We start from the raw sequence: 12,465 nt of genomic DNA on the forward strand, positions 1-12,465 counted from the left end.
TGGGGGGCGTGGACTTGACCAGGTAGTCACAGAGGAACGGTCTTTGTGGAAGGCGGAAAGGGGTGGGGAGGGAAATATATCCCTGGTGGTGGGGTCCCTTTCGAGGTGGGGGAAATGTCGGCGGATGATTTGGTTTATGCAAAGGTAGGTTGGGTGGAAGGTGAGCACCAGGGGCGTTCTGTTCTTGTTACAGTTGGAGGGGTGGGGTCTGAGGGCGGAGGTGCGGGATGTGGACGAGATGTATTGGAGGGCATCTTTAACCTGGTGGGAAGGGAAATTGCAGTCTCTAAAGAAGGAGGCCATCTGGTGTGTTCTGTGGTGGAACTGGTCCTCCTGGGAGTTTCCATTGCCCTTTTAGGCAGAGTATTCCAGATCATCATAATTCACTCCCAATCTCTGTTTTCTGTCCATAAATCCACAGGAAACATTTTCTTTCTCTTTACTCTTTTAAATTCTTTCCAGATGTTGAACACCTCCACAGAATGTCTCCTTGACCTTATCTACTCCAAGAAAAGCAATCCTTTAATCACCCACGAGAACATTCTAATAAATACCCTCTGCACTCTTGTTATTGTTTTGATGTCCTTCCTAGAATGGTTTGCCCAGATCAGACACAGTTAAACATAACTTACTTTCCTTTTTCTCCTGTTTAGCTAAGGACCATTTTATGTTTACTTTAAATGGCCTTCCCAACTTGTCCTGTCACTTCCATTAACCTTTATATGTTTATCCGCAGGCCTCTCGATGCTTGCTCTCCCTTTAAATTTGTACCACTTTGCTTATTTTGCATCTCCTCATTATTTGTGCCAAAAGTGCACTATCTCCATCAGAATAGTTTAATTCCTCATGTTGATCTGCCTATGTTTATTCATGGGATACTGAAATATCGCTGTGTTTCCTGCCTGCTGTACAGAATAAAGAAGTGTAAGGATTACTACGAAATCCTAGGGTTAAGTAAAGATGCAACAGAAGAGGACCTGAAGAAAGCCTACAGAAAACTGGCTCTAAAGTTTCACCCTGACAAGAACCAGGCACCAGGAGCTACAGAGGCATTCAAAGGTCAGTGGACATCCAGCTGGTGTCAGACTTCCAGTGTAAGTCACTTTAGCAAAAGAATGTTTATAATTCCATTGGATGTCATCACTGAAAGGAAGAACTTGTTGATGAAAGGGATCCAACCTTGGCAATAATTCCAAAGATCCCACAAACACCAATAAGATAATTGAACACTTTAAATCATATATTTTTTGATGTTTGCTGGAAGGAAGGTTCCTGATCAAGACAGGATCTGCTCCTCGTCATGTTGTTGAATCCAGATGTTCATCAGGAAAAACAGGCAGTTCTTTTGCTTAATGTTTCCTGGAGTGAGACTCAAAACAACTACCTTCTGATTCAGATATGTGCATGTTATCAAACAAACTAATCCATAGTACTAGTCTTACAGGCCAATTAAAAGCCTGAAAAATAAGCCAAAAAAAAACAAAAACCTATGATTGTGATTTTGGACATCAATTCCAGAAGTTGCTCAAAGTGTTGAAAATTAGATTGACTGAGCAGTGGCCTTTCCACATACTTCCAGTTATTACAGGCTAAGTCAAAGTCCAAGGAAAAGAAGCCAGGAGACACAGAGCCTGAGAATACAGGACAGACAGTAGGGTTCTACACCTCAAATTCACACAAGTATTCTTATTCATCCCCAATGTAAACTCTCCTTCTGACCTAAAACTAAAGCAAGATATTGAAGATGCTCGTGACTAAAATAAAAAAGGAAGTCTTTGAAAACTTCCAACTGTTGGCTGCATCTGTGGCAGAGAAACAGCTGAAGTTCCCTGTCCAGTAACTGCTTTGGCTCCTATCTCTGTGCCAGAAGCTCCAAATTTCATTGCCAGCCAAGAACAAATCTGTCTGTAAAACAGCTAAAACAGGTTGAGTATTGAACCTGTAAACCTGTGCTAATCTCAGGTGGTAAGAGCAAGGAAGTTTCCTGGGTCAGCCTTGTAATGGATTGAAAGTTGGAGTCTCCACCGTCACTATTCATAGCTCTGGTCCACAACGTGCATATAAAAATACATGTTGGCACACTAACTTGGACACTTTTTGGGGAGGATGCTGGTTAACTCCATTAGTTGGGTGGCCAGTGTAGAAGAGACTAGAGCCAACAGCATGGAGTTCAGTCAGGCTGAGGTGGACTTGGGACCTGCATCCTTTCTGTACTAGAAGACTCCTATGGAGCAAAGTCAAGAATGTGCCTATTAAAGCTGGATGCTGTGCCAGAGTTTGCGCCTTCTTTCTGCTTGAGTGAGCCCAGGTGGGCTGAAAACCCCTTTATCAGTCATATCTGTTTTGTGCTGTTTCAAACATTGTGTGAAAAAGGTTTTGAAATTCTCAGATCATGTAAAATTGTTGGAGGAGGAGGTTACAAGAAGAGAGGCATTTGGGACTTTGTTCCATATTTCTTCTGTTGGTCAAAGTAAATCTTTTTGACCTCATCAGAAATAAGAGCAGGAGAAGACCGTTTGGCTTCTTTAGCTTGCTTCACCAGGAAGCAAGACCACTGCTGATTCCTCCATTAAATCCCATCTTCCCAATCTAGCCCTTGATTCCTTTAGTACACAAATCCCACCATTTGTGGACTTACATTGTGCAAATCACCATTTACTTGATTCAAGTAAAGCCCAAATGTGGCAGACTGTACGTGAACTATGAGTTGCATTCCACTCTAGGAAGTAATTTTTAAAAAATTATTTTCTTTAAAACTGCGTATAAACTAAGATTGGACATAGAGTGCACAAAAAGGTGTACTGTACATTTTGCATGGAAAAGCAAATTTGCAAATGTTAGGCCATCATTGGGACTTGACTATACTCAATGACTGAACATCTACGCCCTCCCCCCGTAAAAAAAAAAGAGCTAAAAAAATTCTTAGAATTCTGAAAAAGATATTTTTGCTGCCAGGTTGAACCACAGTGCTTGGAAATTTGGGTTACATTATCATTTAATGGTTTGGGTTTGAATGCTGAATAGCTATTTCAGGCACCTAGAGGGAGCAGTCTTTGGTTTAGAGATCCTTTGTTTCCTCTGACCCTTTACAACTCTGATCCAATGCTCCTTTCCTCTAGCTATTGGGAATGCATATGCTGTGCTAAGCAACCCAGAGAAACGGAAGCAATATGACTTATACGGTGATGAGAAACAGGCTGCTAACCGACACAGTCATGGTGCCTCTGACTACCATCGAGGTTTTGAGGCAGACATCTCACCTGAAGACCTCTTCAACATGTTCTTCGGTGGCGGATTTCCCTCTGGTACGTTTTGGTTGCAATTGAGGAAGTATCTGTTAACTGCAATATATACCTGTTAACTACAAAAGTACCACATAACTTAGAGCTAAAAGCTATTGCTAATATTGTTGGAATTTTGGTTTTAGTTACTGTTACAATATCCCTGAGGTCAATCTGTGCATCAAATGTGTTATCTAGAAATAGAAGTGAGTCACTATCTGTTAGACAAGTTTGATAGTCACGTTCATTGAGGAATTACCATTATTGATTAGTTATTTTCCTGTTAAAGTTATTCACAGAGATTGGTCTTTAAGCTAGGTATAAACTTTAACCAGCTGATAAAGTACATACTTCAGCCTTATTGTCTCCACATAGAAATTGATATTAAACCCTTTTGAAGCCAGGAGGCAGCATTTGGTCTATTGTGTTTATATTAGTATTGACTCCATGCTGAAGCTCTATAAAGCTGTCATCCTGCTCTTCTCCTGTACCATTTAGAGTATTTACTGTGCAGAAGGAGGCTATTTTGCCCATTGAGTTAATCCCACTTCTCTGTTTTATCCCCAATAACCTCTATTTCCTTCAAGAACCAATCCAATTTCCTTTTGAAATCATCAATGCCTTCCCACCAACCTCATAGGTGGGTTGTTACTGTTTACTGGCTAAAAACGTTTGTCTCACATCCTTCCTCTATTTCTCTTCCAAAGATCTTAAATGGGGTGTCTCCTCAGCTAGTGGGAACAATGTTCCCTTGCCTATCTTATCTTTAATATTTTAGTCAATCAATTACCTTTGCAAATGTTGTGCTGAACTTGCCAATATCTGGCTGTCATTGGTGGTTAATGGAAATTTCTGAGTCAAATTCAAATTGATGCTGAAAATATAATTTCAAATCAGGAAAACAGGTTTAAATCATTTGCTTCAAAGGATAAAAGATCCATACAATGGGTGGAAAAACGAAAGATGTATATTGGTCATTTTACTTATGGGTTCTCTCCTGGACACGTGAAGATTTGATAATACATTGTTGAAAATTATTTGAGAAAGATGGTCATTCAACTAATTGCCAAACTCCATTAAAATAGGGCCAATGCAGATATGTTCCCACGTTTAGTATCCAGATTTATGTTAAAGATGCAAAACAGCTACATTTCAATCTGTATAAGTTCAATAGCTACGCACTGCTGCCTCTAGAACTAGGGACGTTATTATAAAATGCTCACAAATAAATTGTAAAAGAAATACAGGAGCAGTGCAATCATGTAGCTTACTAGCACAGATGACTAGAAATTATATATTTAAGAAGCCAGATAAGCGTTTGAAGGGGAAGGCAATGTTGACGAGGTTAGATGCTCAGTGTTAATATGAGGCTCAGCAGAAACACTCACATCTATGTGCTGAGCTGAATAGCCTGTTTCTGTACTGTCAAATCTATGTAATGTTGCTTTCTAAGTTTCATTTATAAAGATAATGACATAGCAATTCTAACCTAATTCATCAGCATGTTGAATGTCCTCTTCATCCTATTATTTCTTCTCTTCCACGCACCCTCTCTCCTCCTCAGGCAATGTCCATGTATATAGTAATGGGAGAATGCGTTACACTTACCACAGACCTGAGCGACGGGATCAGCAGGGTGATGTAAGTACACAAATCTTGCAGCACTGAAGAAAGACGTGCATCTTGGCTATGCCAACTATTTGAAGGAACTGTACACTCAACCCCCATTCCCTATCCCCTCTCACAACATTCAAACTTGATGCTTAAATCACATTTTTAATCCCATCTCTGTCTAAAAGCTGTCATGGATTTGGACTGCTTCAGGTCATGGAGAATTGTTCTGGAGCTCTCCCATTAGAGTGAACGCATCTTTGTATTCATCTACCCTACAAATCTTTCTAAAATTTCAATACTTCAATTAAATCGCCCCTCAACTTTGAAGAAAGCTCCTTTTATAGAGATAAAGTTTATCCAGTCTATATTAATGTAATAATTTAAATTCTAATAATAGTGGAATGAAATTGTTGGAATCATTTAAGATATAATTAAATGTTGCAAAGAAAAAGTGTGGAGTTTTCTAGGTGGTTTCTACATAAATGCAAGCAACCTTTAATTTGGGAAGCTATGGGCCATTTGTTTAAGGGAAATCATGCTTCATGCATGTTTTAAGCTTTGCTGTGCTCTGATTGCTGTACCAAGCATCCAGACTAATTACAGGGTTTAAGATTCTATAAGGCGGCTTCAGTTACTTTTTTTTCTTGAGCTCTTTGCAGAGTTCTTAGTGTCTCTATGTAGGCTGTGCAACCTTTCAAATCAGCACTGAAGTATATAGGAAGCTGAGTATCTCTTACAGGAGTAGAAATGCATTTATCATTTTTTTCAACTTCTACTCGCTTAAACGTTGGTTTTAGAATTATTTCGAAGTCAAAGAGTGTGGTGCTGGAAAAGCACAGCTGGTCAGGCAGTATCCGAGGAGCAGAAGATTTGACGTTTCGTGAATAAGCTCTTTATCAGGAATGAGGGGTGGCCACTGGGGCTGAGAGATAAATGGGGGAGAGGTGTGGGGGTGGAGGGAAGGTAGCTGGGAATGCGATAGGTAGATGAAGTTGCGGCTGACAGTGCTACCCTCGGAGAGGAGGGTGGAGTGGATAGGCGGGAAGGACAGTTCAAGAGGGCGGTTTCCCTCTTTCTTTCCCAATTGTTTTCCAAGTGTTACTTTATTTGCAGTTTTAACTGTGATCTTTATATAAATCAATGGATTCCTGAATATCAGACCTATGTTTTCCTGTATCTTTAAACTCTGTATCATTCTTGTGAATCTGTGCTGATTCCCCCCCTACAGGCGAATGTATTCTTCCTGGATGTGGTTCCCAAAACCAAATGCACATGCTGCAGTTGGAGACTGACCAAGACTCTGTAAATCCAGAGAACTTGAGTTCACAGGTCACCCTAATAATTTGAGAATTTGAATTCAATTTTAAAAGACCTCAGTAAAAGTGACTGTTATGCTTTAAAGTTCTCACAAAAATCTAACTGTTCATCCACGTCCATGTGAAAAATAAAATCTGTCATCCTTACCTGATCTAAATATGACTCCAGTGCCACACCAATGTGGTTAAATCAACTGAGCAAGCCACTCCATCTTGTCAAATCTATCCATGGCAACCAGGAGTGTGTGATAAATATCTGTGTTGCTTGTGAAGACTACATCACAGAGTTCCATAGAATCATAGAAAGTTTATGACATGAAATAAAGCTGTTTACCTGATCATATCTGCACCAGATGAAAAAAAAGCTATCCAGTTTTAATTCAATTTCCATCTCTTGATTCATAGCCCTGTGGATTATGGCACTTCACACTATCCGTGTATTTGTTTACATGCAATGTTGTGTTCTGTCTCTGCCATCTTTTCAGGAAGTGAATTCAAAACTTCCACCATCCTCTGGGTGAAATCATTTCTTAACTCTGAAAGGATTTTCGTGAAATAATTTGATAAAATCAAGACACTGGGTTTCTTGAAGGAACTGGACAGGTTCTCAAAATCTCAAACCAGTGACCTCTATGACATATAAGGAAGTGTATAGGAGCATCATACCTACAACCCCCATGCCATCCTGACTTGGAAAGGTATTGCTGCTCCTTCACTGATGCTGAGACAAATTCCTGAAATGTCCTCCCTAACGGCAGTGTACCCCCCTTTCAATGCAGTGATTCACAAAGGCGGCTCATCACTACCTCTCAAAAGAATGAGCAATAAATGCTGGCCTAGCCAGCAACATCCAGATCCTGTGAACAAACCAGTGAATCCTGGTTCAGGATTATTAGAAATTAGGGAATATTTTCGTGTTTATGGACAAGAGAAAGTCAGAAAATGTTGCTATGCTTATGTTTGTGTATTTATGACATTTGTACCAATTAAATATTACTGGTCTCTGTGTTATCTGATTAGCTTCCTGTTTCTTTAGCAGGGTGGATTGGCACTCTTTGTACAGTTGATGCCAATTCTGATTCTGATTCTCGTCTCTGTGATCAGTCAAATGATGGTGTCGAGCCCTCCATACAGTCTGAGCTACAGGCCGTAAGTAAAGCCATGCATTCACTGCTAGATAAAATCTGATCATTTGTTCCGCTTCATGAGGACCTCAAGTCCCTTCTTTAGCTTAAACAACCTAACAAACGTGAATGTTGGTTAAACTGGAAAGAAGATTGAAGTAATTTGGTTTGACAGAGTTTTTTTCAGGATGGTTTAGTCACAAAACATTAAACAGGCGGCAGTGTCTTCATGGACCCTTTATTGTACAGTCCTTGCAGGCACTGAGGGTTTTGAATGAGCATTGATTCCAGTTTGTTGTGTGAAGTGAAGAACATTTAGGGGCATCCCTTACCCTAAAGTTATTTTAGATGACTTACCTTTCTCCTCCTCCTGCAAAGTGTTTTCAATGAGTTTAGTAAATAATCTGCATTCATATGGCACCATTAACATAAAACAAAGTCTTAAGGTGCTTTATAGGCCAACAAAATACTTACTGATCGAGGAAGGGAGAAACCATTACTTATAAGTGAAAAGATGTGATTTTGAGGCATGTTTTGACAGGTGGAGTGACAGAGCTGTGGAGATATTTTGGGAACAAGCTAAGGATGCTGCCAAATTAAGTTAGAGACTCTGGAGAGATTTGCAAATGTGGCTTAAGACTATAAGTGCAGTATTTGTGGATGGCAGGACCAAACAGGGTAGAAGCATCAAAAGTTCATGTCCGATTTTAGTCTCCCTGTTTTAGGAAGGATATCATTAAACTTGTGAGGGTAAGGAAGAGGTTTACCAGGATATTGCTGGGAATGGAGGGTTTGAGTTATAAGGCGAGGCTGGATAAGCTGATACTTTTTCACTGGAGAGTGGGTGGTTGAGAGGTGACCTTAAACGGCATTATAAAATAATGAAGGGTATAGATAAGGTGAGTGGCAGGTGTCTTTTCCCACAAATGTGGGATTTCAAGATGAAGGGGCTTATTTTTAGGGTGAGAGGGGAAAATATTTTAAAAAGGCATGGGGGCAATTTTTCTTTTACACAATGGTTAGTGAGTGGAATGAACTTCCAGAGGAAGTGGTGGATGCGAGTGCAGTTACAACATTTAACAGACATTTAGATAAGTACATGAATAAAATATGTTTGGAGGGGTCTGGGCCAAGTTCAGGCAAGTGGACTAGTTTAGTTTGGAAACATGGTCAGCGTGGACTGGTTGAATCGAAGGGTCCATTTCCATGCTGTAGGATTCTATGACTGTCTTGCTGTAATGCAGGAAACATTGCAGCCAATGTGCATACAGTAATGTGTTAGTTCTTTGCTCATTCTTTTAGCCTGTCCAGGTCCTTCTGCAACACTCCCTGTCCCACCACTTATATGTGACTAAAAGCAAATTGTATTCATTACTCGGTCATATTTGACGCATTAGCTGGACTCAGAGTTTTGTAAATCTCTGGAAGGAAGTAGCAACAGAGATAATGGGTACATTGGGAGTTATCTTTGGTAAATCTATAGATTCTGGAAAGGTACCTATTGACCAGAAGGTAGCAAATATAACCCCGCTGTTTAAGAAGGGAGGAAACAAAGATTGGAGAACGGCCGATGTGAGCGGCAATAACACCCATCACAGTCACTGGCAATAAGACATTTCCTGCCTCCTTGCAGCTTTCAGCCATCAAATATTAATTTAAATATCTAATATCATTATGAATTTTTAAAGTATCGGCAGGATATTGTTCTAAAAACTCATGTGTAATATGTGAGTTTGTGCTTGCAATTGACCGCACAGATGTTATTTTTCACCAGTGAGAAGAAGGGACCATTAGGCCAGGCATTGGGTAGTGTTTTTATGTACCAGCCTTTATCTCAGGATAGTCATCACCTCAAGTATCTAAAGGTTATTTTTAAACAATAAACTGGAAGAGGTGAGGAAAAGATGTGTTGAATTCATTTGCAGTGTAAAATAGAATACATGTGTGTTTTATATAACACTGATATGCAGTCCTCAGCCTGAAATATTAACCATTTCTCTCTCCACAGATGCTCCCTGACCAGCTGAGTTTCCATCATTTTATAGCAGGTTTTCCAGCTATTGTGCTTTGGTAGAAACAATACCAATAGTGAGTGTTTCCTAATCTGAGCTGCCATTTGTTTGCAGGTCTACCGGTCACATTCACAGACGGACAACAGAGGTACTGAAGGTGCATTATTTTGTGGCAGATAAATTTGCGGCAGAGTATACAGGACATAACCTGAAGTTGGTGGAACAGAACGTGGAAGAAGATTTCATCGCAAACTTGCGGAATAACTGCTGGAAGGAGAAACAACAGAGTGAGTGATGCATGGGGAGTGGAATAGTAATTTACATGGAATAAACTGGCCAAGGCAGAGTTAAAGCAATATGTGGTCTATAAAATGCAGGCCTGCATCAACAAAACGAAAGCATTGTGTTCCCCTGTAACTCTATTTTAATATCACATGCTTTCTTCATTCACTCTTGAGATGTGGCAACCAGCATTTACTTCCCCTCCCTGTGTTCCCTTGAAAGGATGGCAGAGACCCAACTGCTTCAGCTGTTGCCAATCATGTAATAGAGGAACTGCCACTTATTGAGAAGTGGGGAGTTCCAGACTTTCACCCAAAAGTGATAAAGGAACTGTAGCTTGTGATTTGGACAGGAACTTGGTCGTTGATGATGTTCCAGTCATGTCAAGCACACTCCCATTGCTGAGGACTGCAGAATTGCAGTGTGTTCCATATGTCAGTGAACGTAAGTGGAGATTATATCTTGCTGTCTCGTGATTCCAAGGGATAGTTTTATTTGAAGAGCACAGAACTATTTGACCAATCTTCAATCCTCCTTAACATCACCAGAAACAGATAAATTATCATTTCTTTAATATTTGTTGGTTGTAACTGCATCTAAAGTGGCTGTTTTTCCTCTTAAGTCACTGTACATTAAAATGTTTTAGCATCACACCTTGAGATGTTGAGAAGCCTAGTGTCTTAAAAAAAAAGTATTTTTCTGTTCTGCAAAAGTGATGTTGAGATGATTCTGTACTGCCAGTAATGCAAAATCAATACGTATTCTGATATAAATCTAGCCAATCTCATTAACATTTTTATTTTGTCTCTACAGAAGAGGGTTTGTTATATCGTGCCCGCTATTTTGGAGATGTGGATCTCTACCAGAGGGCCCAGAAAATGAGCACACCAAGCTGTACCAGGTTATCAGAAGTGCAGGCTTCCCTGCATGGTTAGAATGGAGTCTGCCACACCAATAACCAGAAACCAGGTACATCCTATAGATACCAACCTTCATTTGCCTTTGATACAGAAATTCATGAGCACCATTATGTGTCTCAGAATCAAGCTCTTTCTGTTTTTTTGGAGAAATATGCCACATAGCTAAATCAAGAGAATTTAGGTATGGCTTGAAGAGGACTAAGGAGGCTAAAGTGGAGTTGATGTTGTATTTTAGAAAATGTGACAGCCAAATTACACATCAAAGTCCAAACAATGGGATAATGATCAGGTAATCTACACCGATAACAGATTACATTTTAAATATTAACCAAGACACCAGGGATAGTTTTCCTGCTCCTCTTCAAGCAGTGCCAGGAGATCTTTCATACCTGAGACAGCAGACATCTGAAAGTTTGCACCTCCAATTTTGCAGACCTCCCTTAACACATTATTGCATTGAAATGTCCACCTTGATTTCTGTACTCAGGTTCTGGAGTAGGATATGGGAAGATTAATAGAGAACTGCCTTCAACTGAGAGATTTTGGGGGATGAACTGTTTCTTGTTTAATTCGATAGATAGATATGTGGCCTGCTTATGTCAACTTGTTACTCTTTGAAATTATTTGTTTCTTCACACATGGTATAGCGATGGGAGACAATGACTACTTCAAAATAAAACAAGACCCTTGAAATTGTCTTAAGACTGGATTTTGATTAGCCAGCAGCATTTCTGAAAATACTCACTAGCCTATGAGCAAACCCCCACCACTGGACTTTTTTGATGAACTGAAGCAAAGAGAGCCAACGTCTCCCGAGCAGCACCCTGCCGTGTAGACTGTGAACACTCAATTGGGGAGGAGACCGACATAGTGCAAAACAGGAGAGACATGACTACACATGAACCAAGTTTGTACATGTGCACTAGTCACTTCTAATGGAGCAAATCAACATATGTTGAATTAATGATTTGGAAATTATTTATAGTTGTATATACATTGTACTTTATCCAGGGGCTGAAATCAGTTGTAACTTATTTTGCTCTTCAATAGAAATAAATCTGTATTGTGAAAATACCAACTCCTCTGTTTAATTGTCTATATCACTTATTCATTTAGAAATCATTTCTTGGAGCATTGTTTTCTGGCTAGGTATAATTTACAAAGGAAGAGCTGTAGACCATTCCAGGCTACAAGTCTTTTGCTCAAAGCCTAATAGATAATAGGTGTACGTGGGTTCCCACAAACAGCAAGTGACCATGGCCTGATTTAGCAATTGGCCCCGAGGGGCTTCTGTTTTGTGGGATAGTGCCATGTGATCTTTTAGTATGCACTTCAAAAAAGACAGGACCATAGTTTAAGGTCTTATCAGAAAGACAGCCATTCTGACAATGCAGCTCTCCTTTTGTACTGTGGTTTCCAGAGTGAGATTTGAACTCATAACTTGCTTAGAGGCTCCACCAAGCCAACTGGAATGGAATTGAAATGGCTGATGGATAAGCTTGTGAATTTGATGGCAATTAACAAGGTAAAATGATTCCAACAATTTGTACTTTGGAAGAGACAATATTATGAATTTATGAATCTCCACTAGTTGCTGGATGATGTAATGCTCTGCAAAAACCCAGTCAAACCAGAGCTCAGGGACAAGCTCCATGCAAGTTTCAAAATGCTGCATTCACAACAAATTAAACTTGTTGCAGACTGTTGAAGCTGGAGGGCATTTGACAATGAAAGGATTATTTAATGATATGCTTCTGCACTGCTAGTAAACCCTAGATCTCTGGAAGAGAAACACTTTCAACTGTGGAATCTCACTCCAGCAACTAAAGTATCCCTACAGCTTGTGTCATTAATCCATCTCCCTACTCAATTTGAGATCTCCATTCGATCAGGATGTAAGTTAGCTCACTGAGCTG

The 12,465-nt window shown here is 39.9% G+C and overlaps 1 protein-coding gene across 2 annotated transcripts in view; it reads left to right on the forward strand.

The window, feature by feature from the left end:
* The window catches only part of dnajb12a (DnaJ heat shock protein family (Hsp40) member B12a), a 33,927-nt gene extending 22,300 nt beyond the window's left edge, over positions 1–11,627 (forward strand). The window contains exons 3-9 of one of the 2 annotated variants that reach the window (XM_043679126.1): positions 914–1,059; positions 3,120–3,305; positions 4,846–4,922; positions 7,248–7,360; positions 9,462–9,634; positions 10,443–10,598; positions 11,197–11,627. In XM_043679126.1, coding sequence (XP_043535061.1) covers positions 914–1,059; positions 3,120–3,305; positions 4,846–4,922; positions 7,248–7,360; positions 9,462–9,634; positions 10,443–10,564 — 817 coding nt within the window. In that variant the 3' untranslated portion in view covers positions 10,565–10,598; positions 11,197–11,627. The remainder of the gene's footprint in view (positions 1–913; positions 1,060–3,119; positions 3,306–4,845; positions 4,923–7,247; positions 7,361–9,461; positions 9,635–10,442; positions 10,599–11,196) is intronic. The other variant, XM_043679128.1, reaches the window with a different exon arrangement.
* The last annotated feature ends 838 nt before the right edge of the window (positions 11,628–12,465 follow it).

This window comes from Chiloscyllium plagiosum, chromosome 38 (genome assembly GCF_004010195.1).
Source record: "Chiloscyllium plagiosum isolate BGI_BamShark_2017 chromosome 38, ASM401019v2, whole genome shotgun sequence".
Taxonomy (NCBI): Eukaryota; Metazoa; Chordata; class Chondrichthyes; order Orectolobiformes; family Hemiscylliidae; genus Chiloscyllium; species Chiloscyllium plagiosum.